Source organism: Bos indicus x Bos taurus, chromosome 3 (assembly GCF_003369695.1).
Source record: "Bos indicus x Bos taurus breed Angus x Brahman F1 hybrid chromosome 3, Bos_hybrid_MaternalHap_v2.0, whole genome shotgun sequence".
NCBI lineage: Eukaryota > Metazoa > Chordata > Mammalia > Artiodactyla > Bovidae > Bos > Bos indicus x Bos taurus.
Window position 1 is genome coordinate 30,967,959 of NC_040078.1, and position 20,014 is coordinate 30,987,972.

At 40.4% G+C, this 20,014-nt stretch overlaps 2 protein-coding genes across 3 annotated transcripts in view; one reads left to right on the plus strand and one right to left on the minus strand.

Annotated features, from left to right (window-relative positions):
- ST7L (suppression of tumorigenicity 7 like) overlaps positions 1 to 14,578 on the plus strand; it is a 143,140-nt gene extending 128,562 nt beyond the window's left edge. Inside the window, exon 16 of the mRNA XM_027536151.1 lies at positions 13,981 to 14,578. Coding sequence (XP_027391952.1) covers positions 13,981 to 14,037 — 57 coding nt within the window. The 3' untranslated portion in view covers positions 14,038 to 14,578. The remainder of the gene's footprint in view (positions 1 to 13,980) is intronic.
- CTTNBP2NL (CTTNBP2 N-terminal like) overlaps positions 2,862 to 20,014 on the minus strand; it is a 51,623-nt gene continuing 34,470 nt past the window's right edge. For both annotated transcript variants that reach the window (XM_027536149.1, XM_027536148.1), the window contains 3 exons: positions 11,492 to 11,722; positions 8,133 to 8,240; positions 2,862 to 6,917 (listed from right to left, as the gene is read on the minus strand). In XM_027536149.1, the coding sequence (XP_027391950.1) occupies positions 5,436 to 6,917; positions 8,133 to 8,240; positions 11,492 to 11,722 (1,821 nt within the window). In that variant the 3' untranslated portion in view covers positions 2,862 to 5,435. The remainder of the gene's footprint in view (positions 6,918 to 8,132; positions 8,241 to 11,491; positions 11,723 to 20,014) is intronic.

The window sequence follows — 20,014 nt, forward strand, 5'->3', positions numbered from 1 at the left end:
CTTGTCAGATTAAGTAGGTGACTCCCCAGGGATAAGGCCAGTCTTGCTGCTGCACTTCCCAGTAATTTTTGCAAGCCAGCCATTTCACAGTGGTGTGGGCAGAGCCACGCGACCTTCCCAGTGCCCCTCCAGTCTAACAACAGTACAGACGTTCACACCACTGGGAGGAGAAACTGCTTTCACATCCCTCCAAGGGAATCAGTCACTTGCAGGTATCCCAGGTCCCACTGGATTCTGTTCAAACCTTGTCATTCCCCTGTTGCTTATGGAGACTTAGAGGGTAGGAGGGGACATTGATGGGTAATGTGGTATTTTGGCAGAAGGTCCTTTCTCAGCTTGGCTTTTACACGTTCTGGTGGGCTGCCATCTATGGGGTCGCACAGAGTCGGACACGACTGAAGCGACTTAGCAGCAGCAGGTCTTCTCTATAGGTTACTCGAGAATGTTTTTGCAGACTGCTGTGGCCTGGGAGCTCTGTCAGTCTCTCTGAAACAGGACTCAGCTTTCATCCGAAGACCAAGACAAGCCAACTGAAACATACTGGAAACACAGGGAGATAGTGTGGAAGTCCAGGTAAATAATGCTTTGGAGAGAGGAGAAAAGGCATTTGCTTCTTCTCTAGTTAACTCTCCGCCCACAAGGAGCTGTTTTTGCTAGGACCGCCTTTAGTGGCCCTATAGGGCATTTTCACCCCGCCTGCATTATTCAGTCGTTTCTAGTAACTTTTTATAACATTGTGTGCCCCCACCTGGATTGTGAGTACCTTGAGGTTTTTCTCTAATAGCTATGTTGGTTTCTGTCTCTATCTTAAGGATATAAGAGATCTCAGTTGCTTGAGGGGAATTAATGTTTTCTGTTCCACTTACCTGAGCTGATAAATGCCTCTAGGTTAGGGTGGTAAAGCAGCAGCATGGTGTCCTGAGGTGTAAACCTGCCTCATGCTAAGCAGCAGCCCAGACACTTATCTTGAGCTCCACCTTGGTCCACTGACTGGAATCTCTATGGGGAGGGGCCTGGAGCTGGCGTCATGAGTGACTCAGGAGATTCTCATTTGGCAAACAGGTAGTGGAAGCAGCAAAGCACTGGGTTTTCAATCCAGGCCCTGTCACCTACTAAGGTCCCTGGTACAAATCTCTGGTCTTGAACCACTACCTCATGTGTACACCGGGGATAACACTTTGCAGCACCCTTGTGCAAATTACTAAGGGAAGATGTGAGTGAAATCATTAACATGGTCCTTGGAATCCAAGTAGGCACTCTTGATTTCGAATACCATTGACATTCTTGCAAAACAGATTCCAGAGCTTTAAGTCATTTCCTTATGTTAGAGGCAAGTAAGTTCTTGTGAAAGAACAAGTGAGGGTTATGAGGAACTATGTCTCAAAATGTGATCTTCAAATCACCTGCATCAGCTGGCCCTCAGGCCCAGTCCCCAGGAATCTTTATTTTTAGCAGGATTCCTTTGAGTACAACAGTGTCCTTTCTCTTCCTTTGCTTTTACCAGTAAACTGGCCATTGATATGTGAGCAAATGGGTGGACAGGCTCTCAGGTTTTCTCAACTAGTTTTATAGCAACTAAATTAAAATTATTCTTACGGAACAAATGATGCTCATTTCCTACGTCTGATGCATTTTGAAAACATGAACTATTTTGAAGTAGGATTTTTCAAAAGACATTTGAAATTCTGTTTCAAGAGCCAAGCATCAGAAGTACTCTTTATAAAACTACATATGTGTGCTAAGTCGCTTCAGTTGTGTCTGACTCCGAGACCCTACGGACTGTAGCCTGCCAGGCTCACTGGTCTATGGGATTCTCCAGGCAAGAACACTGGAGGGGGTTGCCATGTCCTTCTCCAGGGGATCTTCCCGACCCATGGATCGAACCTGTGTCTCATATACATACACACATACACACACACACCCAAATTGACAAGGGAACATTGCTGACAGTGATTGCAGGCCATTATGAAAAAAATGGCTATAAGAAGAATTTGTTGAAAAATGGATATAACCAGTAATTGGCTTAAATGCTAGGAACGTCGATACGTAAACAACCACACTGTGTGAACATCTTCTGTACATCAGAGGACTTTCAAGTGCTTTTATCTGGCTACACTTGCATTTGCTAACAGTGTAGCAGCAATAGCGCTGGACTGAGACCAGAGATGCATGAGTCATCTGTAAATGAGACGGCTGGACAAGATCAGGCATTCTTATCTTACAGTACGTGATTTATGGATGGCTTCAGGGTCTCTGGACGCCATGAAGCCATCAACTGAATTTTGCACATAAGCATATACATTTTTATGGGGACAGCGTCCAGCTATTCTTAAGATCCTCAAAAGGTCCAGAACCCCCAAATGACTTAAAAATTATAGACTGGACTATTGTGAAGGCTTCTCTCAGCTCCAAGATTCTAAGGAAAACCAGCGTCCCATGTCCTTGTGGGGTCTAACCTGGGTGGGTCGTGTATCTTCGTTTGTTTTTTTTAAAGCCAGGAGCCAGTGGTCCCTTTTTACCAATCTGCTCCTTCCCCAACAAACTGGGCCCTGTTGTGCAACATTCTTCACTTGGTACAAACAAGACTACTTTTTGCCCAGACAGTGTGATTTAAGTTGTTTTAATGTCGTCTGCTATAGAAATGGATGAAGACTTCTGCACGGTACATTTGGCTTTACAGATGTTAGTAACTAGTTAGTGCTTGTGCTGTGTGCTGCACGTCACTATGATCTGTTGACCAGGAACAGCTCTCGAAACATGGGTTAAGACCAGAATTGTGGATCATGGAACTTTCACTTAGCACACACACAGTCTACGGCAAACTTAAATCCTAATCTCTAATACCTAACTGGATTATTTGATCCATTGCAGTATTGTGCTTGTTTATCTCAGAAGATAGGCAACTAGCAAAAATACACATTTCTTTTGCACTTCCCCACCCCCATATTACACTGTAAAAGTAATACATTATTCAGTGCACTTTCTAAGAAATAAACTTCCTTATAGTATCTCTCTATATATATATCTATGCCCTAACAAAAGAAGAGCACAATGCAACTTGTAAGATTACCATTTAAAGCAAGAGAGGTAACAGTACTCTGGGATTATAGCCCCCTCTCCTGTTTAGGAAAGTTCCAGTTCATGTGACAATGCACGGGAATAAAATTTAATGCATGATTGCTCTGGGAAGTTTAAGATAACCTCTTTATCACTTGGTAGACATGCTAGGGCATTAACAGTATTTTCATTTTTTTTCTGATGCATTGGCTTTAGTCAAACTGTGCAGACACCAGTGTACTTTGGAGTGATTTATCTTGATTTCCATCACCTGCTTTTCTCCCATCAACTCATATTGGGTTATGAGGAAATAGGTTTAAATCATAGCAGGAGGTCCTGCTGTGTTCTTAGTCACTCAGTTGAGTCCGATTCTTTGTGACCCCACAGACTGTAGCCCGCCAGGCACTTCTGTCCAAGGGGATTCTCCAGACAAAAATACTGGAGTGGGTTGCCATGCCCTCCTCCAGGGGATCTTCCCAACCCAGGGATCGAACGCAGGTCTCCCGCATTGCAGGCAGATTCTTTACCAACTGAGCCACCAAGGACGCCCTGGCTGCTGGAATAAGTGTTGACTAGAAGAATGTATGTGAGATCTCTCCATCCTTGTGGACACAAAATCAGGTAACCACCACGTCTGAGGTGGACAGTCATTATACTCTAGGGAGTTTGTCGGTTGTGGTAGCCAACAAATTGGAAAGTTTGGAGGCTTTTGTCCACACAAACTCACTGTGATGGAAAATGACAGAAGTTTCTAGAATTAAAGAGGCTGCAGCTTGGCAGCTTGTGAGCTAAATCCAGCTGCAGAAATGTTTAGCAGTATTTTAAAATATTTTGATCAGTTCTTGATATTTAAAAATGAGAATGTTTCTCATTAAAATTTGGATTTCATAAAAATCTTAGGAGCTGGTAACCCTGGTCTAGCATTCTTGCATAGCAACAAGCAGCTGAAGCAGCACAGGAGGTGCCCTTTTCAGCGGGGCATGGGCACTTCACTTTGCTAGGGCTCTCACTGGTCCCAGCTGTTACGTGTCATTTGAGTGAGTGACTGACTTGTTTTTCTCATTTATATGACCAGTTGAGCTTTTTGACACTGGGTTGGTTTGGCCTTGTCTTCATGATGCTGAAGACCTGATTTCATGTGAAATTTCCCCCTCCCCATGGACAAGATTCTTTCTTTGATTGGGTCCCAGCTACATCTAGTTGCTTTGGTAGGTAATCTTAACATGCATTTCTACTCATCCTTTACACTATATTGCAAACTCCAAAGATACAATCACACTAATATTTATGTGTTTAAGTGTGTATGTTAAACACGTAAAGGGGTGTGTATCTATACAGATATATGTATACTTTCACTTAGGTAAAAGTTAATTTGGCTCCACAGATACGGACACCAAGTGCTGGCAGCTTGGAGAATAAGTGTAGAACAATTTGCTAAAATCTGTATAATTCTGACTTATAATATTACAAAGATGGTGAACTTTAAGTTATTGCTTTTTGATTACAGAATAAAGATCTCATTCTGTTGCAAAACCTTTATACAGAATGAGTAACCATTTCCTATTCAAGTAATAGCAATCGGAATCAGAAGTTCCTTACACAACAGTAGATGCCTGAAGACATTTTTGAAGGAGATGTGATTTCATTCTATTCAAGAACTTATGCAGGAAACTGGGAGTGATGAAATTTTTTCAAAGTACAAGAAAATCAGCACCCCAACTGCTTAATGTTCAGGAGGGGTTTTCAAGGGCTCTACAAAACTCACTTTGTGGTGAGTTATCATTCACCTTTAGCATTCCCATTCTACGTATGCAGCCTTATTTCTGAACACAAAGCTTGTATTAAAACAGTAAAAGAGTATTAAAAGCAGTGTTGGTTTTTAACATTCAGAATTCACAGAGGATCTCATTTTTTTTTTTGCAGTTAAATGATCCATTCTGTGCTTCTGCTGCAGAATCACATTCATATGGCAGTCTAATTTCAGGCACTTTTAAAACATGTTCATCTGGAATAAAAAAATCTGCATGAACCACTTCTGCATAATTCAAAATGAGTGTTGAGTGATTTGAGTCCCCAGACAGACAGCAAATCACCACCTGGTACTCAGTTAGCTTTCTCCATCATAACGTGATGGTGACTGTGAAGCTTAGGTGTCTTTGAGGTGCCCTTCTAGCTTTAGCACAAAGATGGGAATCATAAAATTCCAAACTACTTAGTTTCTACTTATAAAATACAAAAAGGTGAAACACACTAAATGTATTATAAGACGGTTTCAGCTAAGATCAAAATAAATAACATGATCTGACTCAACGGTTTGACTCTTGAGCTCCTGGACGAAATCTGATGGAATGTCAAACGCAGAGACTCCCTCCTAGGCACTAGCTGCTGGTAGGCAAAAGTATCTCAACATCCTTGCCATTGGCAACAACAGCATTAGAAGAGCAGCTGCTGCCAAGGTCTTCTGCAGTGGTCAAAGAGGACGCCTGGGAGTGAGTTTTGGTCAGGGGCGTGGTAGTGGATGGAGAGGGAGTGAGGCCAGGCTTTTTGGGTGGGATGGGTGGAGGGTTTCCTCTCTCAGCTCTGGGGATGGTAGGGGACTTGATCCCTGGAGACAGAGGGCTCAGAGGACTGGACCCTTTTCCTGGAGTAGGTGAATGGTTGGTGTCACCTCTCGCATTGACAGTGCTGGCCAGATTTCGGTAGTCTGTGCCAAAGGGAGAGCTGTTAGGAGACACGGGCTTTATTGGTCCTTGTTGGTTAGTGAATCTGGAGAGCACCTGAGTGACTGTGTTTCGGGCCAGCTGCTTGGCAGCAGAGTTGTCTATGAGGGTGGGGGACAGATCTCTGGATGGAGGGCTCTGCAGCCCACTGGCTTGTTGGTCCTGATCTGCTTGGGACTGAAATTTGTGCCGAGCTGCATGGAACCGCTGGTTGATCCCTACTTGGTAGGATGACTGGTAGCCAGGGCTGCTAGCTGATGACCCCAGTAAGCGCTTAGTTAGTACTGGTGACGAGCAAGGAGAGGACGTGAGAGAGGAAGAGGCAGTGCTGCTGGGAGATGGTGAGCTCCCGCTGGAAGGCAGATGACTAGGCGCTGGGCCTGGTGTCTCTATTCCCACAGGACACCCGCCGTTCTCCACTGCTTTTTCTTGGGTCAGTTCCACAGGCTTCTCTCGTGGAGGCACTTGGTTTTCTACATTGCTGCCTGCAATCAACTCCTTGGTAGTCTGCATTTCTGGGTCAAAATGTCCGTTGGTTTTTGCATAAGAGTAAGTGGGAGTGGTGGGGCCAGGCAGCTCGCTGGTTGTCACCCTGGCTGTGCTGCTCCCATGTGTTTTCTCTGCCTGAAAACTCTCTGTTTGGCAAAATGCAGACACTAGCGTGGGTGGCTCAGTTACCGTGCCTTTAGACACGGTTACTGGTTTCTTCACTTGCTCACTGGGGCCACTTTGCTGGTGCAAAGCCTCCAGATTCTTCACCACCTTCTTCAAACTCTCCATTTCTTCTTTCAGAGTTCTGGTCCGGTTCTCTTCTCGGTTCAGCTTTGCTCTCAGTTGTTCTCTTTCGATGTCAAACTCAGATAGCTGCTTCTCCACCTGGGCCTCCGTCTGCAAGCCCCGCTTCCTCTCGGCGGCCAGCTCTTCCTCCAGCTTGCTCACTCGGCTCTTCTCCTTCTCCAGCTTCAGGCTCAGCTCTCCCGCCTTCTGGCCCTCCTCCGCGGCCTTGCTGGTGGCCTTCTTGCACTCCCGGACCAGCATGGAGGACAGCTGCTTGTGGCGGGAGCGCTCCTCTTCCAGCTGACTGGAGAGCTTCTTCTGCTCTTTTTCAAACTTTTTCACTTGAGACTTTTCAAATTCCAACTGCAAAAGAATGCCACCACACATCTGGATTAGAGTAAGGAAACAAAGAGACACTGACAACTGTTACATGCCATGTGCTTACATTAAATATTTCTTAAGTATTACAACACCTAACATAAAAATGTACACACGACGACTAAATCTTGCTTTGATGATTAAGGAGGCACTTCTAGTTCTTACTATCTCAGGGTTATTAGTGGGAATCTGAAATGTCATTGTGTTCTAGGTCTATGGAAAGTTCAGAGGATTAGAACCAATCAAAACAGAAAGCAGAAAGCCACATATACTGGATTTTGTGATGAATGCTGATGAAAACAAAACCTTTAAAGCTTCAGTAATAATTCTTTCTGGTCTTAAAAACAAACATAAGTAGCTGCATATGAATCATTCTTCTACACAAATGCCATTGGCTTTAATCATCATCCCAACCCTACTTAAAGAACAAAATGAGAGGGAAAGGGTGCAAGGAACCCTATTAGTCAGTGTTTTTCAAACTCTGAGACCCATGAATGGATGGGGAAACCATTTAGTGAGCCATTAAGAATTTGAACAAATGAAAGAGAAGTGAAAATATTAATGTGTATTATAAGTAGTTAAGGGTTATGTATGATTTCATGAGATTTTTGTTTCAAGCATATGTATATATGTGTATGTATTTGTGATGTAAAATGTATTTTTTACTAGGAGTCCTAAGTCAAAAAAAGTTTTGAGCGTTCAGAGTTAGTGTTGCCCAAAGTGTGCTCTATGGAACGATGGTCCATAGTGAATGATCTATGTTAACAGATTTTATGCAAACATAGATTTGCTAAACACAGATTACCCTATATTAATCTTGAAGACTCACAGCATGCTTTGGCATACTACAAAGTCTAAACAATTGGAAGTTAGAAACCTCTTTGTGTGTTAGTCGCTCAGTCATGTCTGACTCTTTGTGACTCCATGGATTGTAGCCTGTCCATGGGATTCTCCAGGCACGAACACTGGATCAAACATGAACACCTGGGATCAAACCCAGGTCTCCTGCACTGCAGGCAGGTTCTTTACCATCTGAGTCACCAGGGAAGCCTCTTTAACTTTGTTTAATACAGTAATCCCCAGAGTTATCTGACCACAAAGCCCTTTTTTTTGAGTAACACCAATTTATACCCTGCAGAATAATCTTCAGGAAATACTACTCTAGGCAAATGCTGCTCCGAGCCCTTCCACCTTAATTACCTGTTGAGTCAGCCGCTCTCGCTCCTTCTCCAGCATGTAGGTGACATCATCGCCTTCAGCTGTGTCCTGTGCATGCCTTTGCCTTTCTTCTTCAAGGTCTAGGATTACCTTTAAGGAATTAAAAAAATCATTTCCAAATATAGGGAGTCACACTTAGAATACAATTTAACAGTAAGTGCCTGTCTAAGCATCCAAGATCACATTTCATAGATAAATAAGTAAGTAAATCCTAGTCAGGGCCATCAAAGAGCACACTGTCTAGAAGGGTGAAAGATATGTTCTAGAAAAAATACAATATGTACTTTACCTCACACAAAGTGGCATGTAAACAGAAAAGAACTCATTAGCTGTAGGGACTGAAAAGGCTTCAGAGAATTAATAAGTTTGTTGGGATTAGGGGACAGGTGAAGTAAGGCAGATTCATGGAAAGCTGAAAGCTGAGGCTTTCCCCGTGATGCTCAAATCACTGGAGGTACCAGAGTGAAGCCTGAAATTAAACATTTCAAATAGGTGACATCCTAACTGTGCCTTGCTTAATTAATATATACATCTTGTATACAGTTAGATAAGAAGTACAAAGATTCTCTAGACTTCATCCTGCATACGAGAAGGTTTAATTATTGAGATCTGAAGTGGAGATTTTTCATAAGGCCTTTTAATTAACCCATTCCACTTACCCTGGTGCCAAGCAATTAAGCCCAACTTTAAGGAGAGTACGGGTTTAAAGGGGCACTTCCCCACATAATCCTGCCTGCAACTGCATAATATTCCAATAATTCTGGATTTCTTCGTAGCTTCTGCTCATGATTCAGAGGTGGGTTGGCCCGGACCTCCCAAAGTCAGAGCACTGTCATCCCCATGGCCATTTCTCATTGTTTGTCTTCACTAACAACCGTTATGAATGGAGAAAGAAGACTTTCTGGGACTCCTCTTTAAATACAAAAATGAAAACATTCTGGTGTATTTCCTTCTGGTTAAAAAAGATTTTGGCTTCTCCTCTCCACAGAGGCTTCTAAAATTACAGAAATGGGATGAAAAGAAAAAAAACAACCCTAAAAAGAGAGACTTTGGCAGACAAATTTTTAATATTCTGAAGAAAGAGGCTGGAGGGATGGTAGCTACTTGGTATGACGGAGGAAGCTGTTTTGCCCTGCAGTACCCCAAAGACACAGGGGTATCTGCAGGTGGCAGATACTGCAGAGAAGAGGTAAGGTTCAGGATGGAAGACAAGGGAACTAGTTCCAGGTGTGTATTTTCAAGAGTTATCTGTCCCTTCAACCTGATTCCTGTACACAGAATGCCCAGGCAGGCATCTACTGCCCAGGAATATACCAGATGTTTATACTCTGAAGAGACAGAATGTGACAGCCTCCAGATTTGGTAATAACAGATATGACAGAGAATAAAGCTGAGGAAAGGGGATTATTTTTATTTTGGGAAGATGGCAGGGTGAAGAAGAAAGGGAAGTGGGGTGCTAACAAAATCCACATCTATAATAAAAGGAAGTAAATATAAGTGTCTAAAATTGATAAAGTGAAAGAGCAATATATTAGTTAGAAATATGGAAAAAATATATGGAAGTTAGCTTACAAAATAAAACATTAAAAGAAAAGTGGTTGTCTCTAATATTGAGGAGGAGAGGGAATGGGAAGAGGTAGACTAGGGAACCCTATTTTTCATAATAAGCAGAGTAACCATGTAATTCACTGTTTAAATCACTAATATGTCTAAGAGCCAAAGTAGGTATTGTTAACAACTCTGCCAAGGCACCAGGCTTAAACTGGAATTCTCTCAGGAAAACTGGGACTATATGCACGCTAATTATAAGCCTCTGGGTACTATGTGATGTCTAATGAAGTCAATGTTCTACTTTGATAAAACACTTAAGAATAGATAGGCAGTGATTTAAAACATTTAATGCTATCTTACATTGAAATATAGTATTAGGAAATCTTGAACTTTTTAACTCTTCTTCTCCCCAGTCACCTAGGACCATAAATTATCCCAACACTATTTCAACAGGCATGATAGCCAGCCAGCCCTTTAGTGCCACTCAGTTACTTTATGTATGAAATGGAAAACAGGCTGGCCTATTAAATAAAGATGTTGTGTAGATTTTCTTATAATATTATGTAAAAGCCCCCAAATTTAGGCAACTAACCCTAACTCATTGACATCTTTTAAATTGGAGCATAAATGTCTTCAGATTACTTCAGTCTAAACCAGAAGTTAAACTTTTCTGGGTCTTGGAGAACTCAGAATTCTAATAAGGATAGGAAAAAAAAATCATTTTCTATAAAATGCATAAATTTTGGCATTCATTGTATTTTCTGGGGGGTCATGGAACATCTGAGACCTATTCGTGGTTAAGAACTCCCATTCTGGCTTTTTGTTTGGACTCTGTGAAGGGAAAGAAAAATTGTGGGCAAGACCTAAGACCTTAAGCACTTTGTCAGACTCACTCTAAGCAGATGGCTCTCTAAAGCAGGTAACCATAAAGTAAACGAAGATCTATCAAACTGCAGCTGCTAACCCAATTTTTTCTGAATAAAACGCTTCCTACTAAATGCACTAATGTCCCCCCACCTTGTTGATATAAATCTAAACCAAAAGTTCTTAAAAATGCATATTCTAGCCAAGCATCTTTTCCAGGCCAAATGTGAGCTATAAATGACAAGTTGGGGAATGAAATCACAAGGACTAGAAGAATTCCAATGAGATGAGGTAGAGGAAAGCACAGGTCCTATCTTAGATGCTGTAAGACCTGGAGACAGACAGACAGACAGACAGACACACACACACATTCCTAATAGAGAACAGCTTTAAGGTAAACAACCTGGGGACTGTTTATGGTTTCATGAGAGGTAAAATGCAATGAAACTCAAAACCAGAAATAAATAAAAATAATCTATTGGCTTGTATGTTTACAGTCAGGTAAATTCTCTCTCTCTCTGATACAGCATTCCCCAAATACCCAAATACCTATTAATCTTTTTATTTATCACTTAAGTAAGCAAATAGAGAACACTCTGTTCAGCTACAAGGCTTGGTCAAGCCCCAGTTTGTTGCCAAAGTTTGGGTGATCAAGAGTTGAAAAACATACCAAGTGTTTTGGAGTGTCGTATCAAGAAGGACTGTCATCTAAAATAATGTGTCTGACATACTCCCTAAATTTAACATTTGGAATAACCTGCATTTTCTATCTCCTGGCTCCTAGGTAAGCTAATTTATTTTTTTTGGACACCTGTGAGACCTCCCAGTAGAACTACCATGAGACCTGGCAGCTGACAGAAAAGTATCAGGCACTATTTAGAAAGCTGTCACAGGAGCCTGCGGGCTCGTGTCAGCCAGTCACCCACCTTGCGGTGCCGGCTCTCAGCAGCAGCCAGCTGCGACAGCATGCGCTCCTGCATGTTCTTGCACTGTTTCATCACCACCTTAAGAATTGAGAGTGGGTTAGTGCACACTGGCTGCTTCTCGCCATCATTCTTCTCTTTTAGGGTTTCAAAGTCTCTCTGGAGCGCCATTAAAGGATCACTGATGTTGTATTTTCCATAGCGTTCTTCAATGAAAGTATCTCTGTGTTGGGCCTGGGAAAGAAGGAAAAATAAGCATTTTGCTTTCAAATATTACTGAAGAGGGGATTTGCTAGCAGTTAGACATCAAAGGTGGTGGTGTTGGTATGAAGTAACCTGTGGACTACAAATCAGATGGGCCATCTAAGTATAGATACAGCATCAGAATAGGGGCACAGCATACTAACGAGAACAAATACTTATACAGTGCTAATTACATGTTAGATGCTGATCCAAGTGTTTATATTCAGATTATCTTAAGTTTTACTTTGACTTTTAAAGTACTGCTATCATTTCCATTTTGCAGATGAGTAAATTACTATGCAGAGGTCAAGTGACTAGCTTCAAGTCACTCGGCTAGCAAGCTGTCAGAATTGGGATTTAAACCCAGGCAGCCTGGCTCTAAAGTCTGTGACCTGAACTGCCATGCTTACCACCTCAGCTTATGAATGCTTATATTACCAACGGGTATATCTTATCTTTCCTTGCTGAGTTATGGCATTTGCATTTCTAAAATATGATAAACATAATATCTTTATGAGTTTACAGATTTAGAGACCTAACAAGGTGGCCATAGATAAATAAAGGATGCTAAAAATAATTCTACATTATAATCGAGGACTAGTTGTGATTTCTCCACATAGAACTTCACTCGACTGCTGATAGGTCAAGAGGGTGGAGGCTCTCAGCACTAGGGGTGCAGACAGAATCCCTCTACCCCCTCTCCCAGCCTCCGTTCAGCTGCTATCGTTCATCTCCGTTCTGGCCCCTTCAGGGCTTGTGGAACTTGAGCAGGGAATGTGGACTGGTGCTTGGAGTCTGGCCTAGGGCTTTGGGCCTGCGCACCAAGTCAGGTCAAATGATCAGGGAGGCAGTCGAAGGAGATTTAGGCTACCCTCTCATCTCTGCTAGGAAAAATATGAAGTACTATTTCATTTGAGCATCATATATTATGTGCAGGTGAACAAAGGACATTAACAATCACGTAAACATACATTTAAATGTTTCCTAAGACGTTTTACAAAAAAAAAAAAAAAATTGTTCATAGAGGGTTGAGGAAACTCCCACAGAAGTCACAGCAAAGTACTGTAAAAGTTTTCAAATGAAATCTAGTTACAAAAACTACTGTCATTTCTCAATTTAAAAAATTACTTTATCAGGAGCTACATATATATTTTTACTACCACTTCCCACAAATGGGAACCCATTTGAAAAGAAAAATACACAATTCAATTACCATGCTTAAAAAACAGAGCAAAAACCCTCAAGAAAATAAAGCAAACATGGGTTTCTTTGACACAGAAACAGGTTTCAGTGCTCAACATGTGAGCCTCCTTCTTCATTAGAGACTGTCAAAGTTCAAGACTCAGGAATTAGCCTTGTGATACAAATTTGTGTCGGTATTGGTTTGCAAATGCTCAAAGCAGAGTTAGAAGCCCTGGGTTTTACTTCTGGCTTGACTTCAACCATCTTAAGCAATGATGTTATTGGAGTATTTGGATAATATCTGTATACTAGAAATCTGAAATCCATTTGTTGCTGTAAGTTACTGTTAACTAACCCCCTAATCTTATTACAAGTATGTATGTGTGCACGTGAGCATGTAAATTAAAAGACAGAATCGTATTTTGAGGTTCAAATGAAAAAGAAAATTCTCAGTAAAATTTCAAAAATTTCAAAATCAAGTCTATTTAGGATGGAGAAAGACAAGACCAATTCCAAAACTATTTATCATCATCATCATCATTTTGGTTGCACCTTGCAGCATGCTGGATCTTAGTTCCCTGACCAGGGATTGAACCCATGCCCCCTGCATTGGGAGCTGGGAGTCTTAACCACTGGACTGCCAGGGAAGTCCTATTATTTTTAAAAAATCATGGTAAGAGTAGACAAAAAAGCCAATTTTAATTACGTATATAAGAGCATTAATGTCAAACAAATGTGACTCATCAATGTTTTCAAGAAGAACGTCTGTTTCTTTAAGTTCAGGTATAAAAACATGAGACTGATAACCCAGGATTCAATGGAAGTATCTATCTGTAGCTATTAACTCCTATGGCAAATCCTTATTTAGCAAAACAGACAAAGGAAGCAAGAGAGAAAAAACTCTTTAAGGAGTTGAAATCCCACTTTTCTGTCACATCTTTTATTCATGATTACTATTTCTGTAAGATTAGCTATGGAAAAGAAACGATTCTTGGTACTGAAATTGGTTTAGTAGGGCAAAAAGGAAAAAGTAAACCTGAATATTTTTATGACCTTTTCCTTTTCAGAACACCATGGAGAAAGCGGTATGGGAGAGCAGAGCTGGGAGTACAATTCAAGATTGATATCAGATCTGCTGAGAAGCTCCTCTCAGGTTTGAGTACATAGTTAACTCACCCTTAAAAATATGACTTTTTAAAACCCACACCATTATTATCCTGTAGAATTAATAAGCATCACAGAGTTACAAGTAATGGATGTGGAGCTTCTGTGGTGAGATCTCAGACTTCTCTGAGAATAGTTGTCAAGCTGTCTGTTTTCTCTTGAAGTACTTCACTGTAATTCCATAATCACTTGCATAGTAATTACAAGTTATATAAAATTGGTAGCTTCAATATAAGTGAAAAGAATCTGTGAAATAATCAAAAAAAGGTTCCTTATCGTGAAACAATTCTCTTAAGTATATTCTAATAAGGGCCCGAATACGGGAAAAGTGAATTCTGTACTTATTATACCAAACAGTGGATTGGAAAATGAGATGGAATATAGTATTTTCCAACCAACTTAATACATCAGTCAGGTGAATTAGATGGGTTACACACTTAACAACCTAAATAATAACCATAAAAATAAACAAAAATAGATGTTAAGATTTAATAAATGAAAGAAGAGCTTTAGTGGAAGTCAGTTCAGTTCAGTTCAGTTGCTCAGTCGTGTCCAACTCTTTGTGACCCCATGAATCGCAGCACGCCAGGCCTCCCTGTCCATCACCAACTCCCGGAATTCACCCAGACTCACGTCCATCGAGTCAGTGATGCCATCCAGCCATCTCATCCTCTATCGTCCCCTTCTCCTCCTGCCCCCAATCCCTCCCAGCATCAGAGTCTTTTCCAATGAGTCAACTCTTCGCATGAGGTGGCCAAAGTACTGGAGTTTCAGCTTTAGCATCATTCCTTCCAAAGAACACCCAGGGCTGATCTCCTTGTATGGTTATTTGTGCTTCCTTGGTGGCTCAGAATGGTAAAGAGTCTGCCTGCATTGCGGGAGACCTGGGATCGATCCCTGGAGAAGGAAATGGCAACCCACTCCAGCATTCATCCTGGAAAATCCCATGGATGGAGAAGCCTGGCAGGGTACAGTCCATAGAGTTGCAGTCAGACATGACTGAGCGACTTCACTTCACTTCACATGGTTATTTATTCCTATTTAACAAATTACCCCCAATTTAAATGTTTAGTGGACCGTTTTTAATCTCATACAGTTTCTGAGGGTCAGGAATCTTGGAGGGCTTGAGGGCTGAGCTGGGTGGTTCTGGCTCAGTGTCTCATGAGGTTGCAGTCAAGCTGTTGGCCAGGACTGCAGCCATCTGAAGGCACAAGTAGGATCCACTTCCAAGGTTGGTTGCTGGGTTAGGCCTTGTCTCCAAGCATGTGCTGGCTTCCCACAGAGCAAGTGATGTGAGAGAGCGAGAGACAGATAGACACAGGCACATCAAGATGAAGTCCCCCTGTCTTATAACCTCATCTCAGAAGTGACTCACCAGCATTTCTGATGTGTTCTAGCAATCACACAGACCAACCCTGGTAAATGTGGCCAGTGGGGACTACATAATGGTGTGACTATCAGGAGCGGGATCATTCATTGAGGGCCATCTTCGAATCTGGCTATCAAGGTGAATGACTAGACATGCTACCACTACCATTCACATTTCAGGTCAAAATTTAGACTTAAATACCTATTCTAAAAACTGTCAAGGCTGAGCTTAATATTTTAATGATATCTCAGATATTTTATAAGAACTTTAAAATGATCTAGATTTCATTTTTAGGGAGAAGAGATCAGGAGTGCTGCTAAAACCAGTCAATTGCTTGCAATTTCATTATTTTCACTTTCACTAAAGTGAAAATGTATTTTAACTGAACACAAATTCCTACATTGTCAGAAAACACAATGATCTTTAATTCCAGATAACAATAAAGTAATTGGCTGATTAGACAGATTCAATAATAGAGGATATTACTACAGCAGACAAATCTAGTCATCTATACTAGTCATCTATTACTCATTTATTTTTACTGTTATAGGATGAATGAAACATGCCACTACTGAAAACTTAAAATAAAACCACATAATATCCTTGGATATGCCATGCTTGCTCTTCAAAAATTTCAGCTTTGCTATGATAAACTACAAAAAGAAATATGAAGAAGTTACCTTCTCTCTATAATAGTTTATTATGCTACATAATTATTATTTATGTATAATATGTATATATGTACATAAATAATAGTTAATAATACATAAATAATAGTATAAATTATATATATTTCAATCTTAAAATACGAAATCAATCTCTTTATTCTTTGGATAATAATCACCAACATAAGAAGTGGTCCCAAACGTAAAGGTGGAAGAATTATGGCCCATTTAATTGAGGGCTTATATTCAAAAAGAAGGTTTTATTTTCAAGACTCAGGTTGATATCATAACTGTATTAGGATATGCATCTTTGCCATTTACCACCAATTCTGAAGTGATACTTACAAAAGTAATCAGCAATATAAACGTTATGCCTTTAACTATCTGTGCTAAGGATCAGAAAGACAAACAAGATGATTCCACAATGGTTTTTGTTAATGTTACCAAAAGCATGTAAAAAAGAATTCTTTTCGCACACAGTTTGATTCTATTAATCTTAAATCATTTATAATCTGGAGTCCCTAATAAACTATAAATAGCTCTCTGAGCAACTGGAAATAAAGCAACCGTTCTGGATAAAGATGATAATGATATTATAAGTATACCCTTTGTTCTGGAAGTTCCTTTCTACTTTCTGAAGGAAAACTGGATTTTACTGTTGGACAATATTGATAAAAAAGGATTTAACCTCATTGGAATTATGCTTTAATTTTTAGAATATGGCACAAAATTTATCATGAGAACAAGGAGAAAATTTTCATCACTTAAAAAAATTTCTAATATATTATCGAAAACCGAATACTCCTTCCACTTAACTATAAATGCTGTCTTCTCAAATCTGGATTTCTATGTGTTTGTTTTCTTTAATACTTTTGGGCTCTAGAGTCCTGTCACTATTACATTCTGTGTTACCTTTAGCAACGACCTTAACTTCTCTGTGCCTCAGATCCCTCTTCTGTAGAATGAGGGTAACAATATACCTATAGTTATACAAATTAAATGAGTAATGTAAAAATGCTTCCTCTTGTACTTGACACAAAGTAAGTACAATAAATATGAATTAATTTTTTCAATAGATAAGTTTAGAATACAGATTTTCCTTTATTTTAGAGTCAATGACTTAAACTCAACTCCACAGATTTACGATTCTGTAAAACTGGATCAGGCTAGGAAATCTTCATTAAAAGCAAAACAAAATTTACCAATCCCAGATAACTCAGAAGTAACACATCACTAAAAATATATCAGGAACCTGGATAATCAATAACATTCTATTTACTTAGCAATCAATCTTGAACTAGTATTTGACATATTATATAATGTGGTCAATTGGTATTTATCTCCTGCGTTGTTATAAACATTTCTCACTTTCCTGTCTTTTATTTCAAAATTTTTAAAATTTATAAAATCCTCGCTAGATTTTAAGTTATTTGAAGGAAAAAGCACTTACCATACATCTCTCTTCCTACATTCTGTATTTTGCCTTAGGCCTAAAGCATATAATAGATGTTTATTTTCTAGCCTCTTTCTTGATGTCTTAGCCTCTGTACTCTCATCATTTTAGTGAGGTCAATATTTTTTTTTTTTTTTTTGCTGTTAGTAAAATCTAGACTAGTTCCAAATAGGAAAAGGAGTACGTCAAGGCTGTATATTGTCACCCTGCTTATTTAACTTATATGCAGAGTACATCATGAGACATGCTGGGCTGGAAGAAGCACAAGCTGGAATCAAGATTGCCCGGAGAAATATCAATAACCTTAGATATGCAGATAACATCACGCTTATGGCAGAAAGTAGGAAGAACTAAAGAGCCTCTTGATGAAAGTGAAAGAGGAGAGTGAAAGGTTGGCTTAAAGCTCAACATTCAGAAAACTAAGATCATGGCATCTGGTCCCATCAACTGCATGGGAAATAGATGGGGAAACAGTGGCTGACTTTATTTTTTTGGGCTCCAAAATCACCGCAGATGGTGATTGCAGCCATGAAATTAAAAGACGCTTACTCCTTGGAAGAAAAGTTATGACCAACCTAGACAGTATATTCAAAAGCAGAGACATTACTTTGTCAACAAAGGTCCATCTAGTCAAGGCTATGGTTTTTCCAGTGGTCACGTATGGATGTGAGAGTTGGACTATAAAGAAAGCTGAGCGCCGAAGAATTGATGCTTTTGAACTGTGGTGTTGGAGAAGAGTCTTGAGAGTCCCTTGGACTGCAAGGAGATCCAACCAATCCATCCTAAAGGAGATCAGTCCTGGGTGTTCATTGGAAGGACTGATGTTGAAGCTGAGACTCCAATACTTTGGCCACCTGATGAAAAGGGCTGAAAAGACCCTGATGCTGGGTAAGATTGAGGGCAGGAGAAGGGGAAGACAGAGGATGAGATGGTTGGATGGCATCACCGACTCAATGGACATGAGTTTGGGTAAACTCTGGGAGCTGGTGATGGACAGGGAGGCCTGGCGTGCTGCAGTTCATGGGGTTGCAAAGAGTCGGACATGACTGAGTGACTGAACTGAAAATCTAGAATTTATTGAGTATAATCACTTAAGGTAACACTAATCTATATATTTAGCAAACTGTCTTTGAAGTAGAATGAGCTTCAAAGATTCCCCTTGTCTTTTTAATAAAACGTTCATCATGCTGGTAAAAAAAAAAAGATTCTCCTTGGAGTCAGTTTGCATCCACAGATATTTACAAAAGCAATTATTTACATAAGTTCAGAGGATCATATTATTATCTGACTCCAGTGTAATAAATTCTTTTGAAGACTAAAAATGGTAAGTTTAGTACAAATAACTACAAGTATAATACTTCTAGCTAGTAGACTACTTATTGATAGAATAAGAATATGGGTAAACAGAATAATGTAGCTGCTTCAACATTCAAATTCCAGAGAGTCCTGAGAAACTAACGAAGTTGAAATAAGTGTGTTGAGTTTTTTGTCTCTGTTCTGTTTTATTATTATAGACTATGTATGTGATTGAAACAAGTTACATACACATTCTGGACTGGGTCTACAGAAACAACTCTTTCAAGTGGGGAAGAAAATGTGTAAGGAATTCTCTAAGACCTGAACAAATTAACGGTCTAAATATAAACTAAGGATTTGAAAGTATAATTTTTAATGCTGTATTAGAGCTTAATCTCTTTTATTTAGGGAACCATATATCTCTTAAAATATAATGAGAGTCAACACCTACCTAATACCATACAAAGCAGGAATGGATTACAGACCTAAAAATAAAATATAAATGGGCAAAAAGCACACGAAAACATGCTCAACTCATTAGTGATCAGGGAGATGTAAATTAAAACAATAAGATACTACTATACAGCCATGGCAACCCACTCCAGTACTCTTGCCTGGAAAATCCCATGGACGGAGGAGCCTGGTAGGCTGTAGTCCATGGGGTCGCTAGGAGTCAGACACCACTGAGCAACTTCACTTTCATGCACTGGAGAAGGAAATAGCAACCCACTCCAGTGTTCTTGCTTGGAGAATCCCAGGGACGGAGGAGCCTGGTGGGCAGGCTCTTCCGTCTATGGGGTCGCACAGAGTCGGAGACGACTGAAGCGACTTAGCAGCAGCAGCAGCATACAGTCATTGCTACTGCTAAGTCACTTCAGTTATGTCCGACTCTGTGCAACCCCAGAGACGGCAGCCCACTAGGCTCCCCCATCCCTGGGATTCTCCAGGCAAGAACACTGGAGTGGGTTGCCATTTCCTTCTCCAATGTATGAAAGTGAAAGTGAAAGTGAAGTCGCTCTGTTGTGTCCGACTCTTAGCGACCCCATGAACCGCAGCCCACCAGGCTCCTCCGTCCATGGGATTTCCCAGGCAAGAGTACTGGAGTGGGGTGCCATTGCCTTCTCCGATACAGCCATTAGAAAGGCTAAAATTAA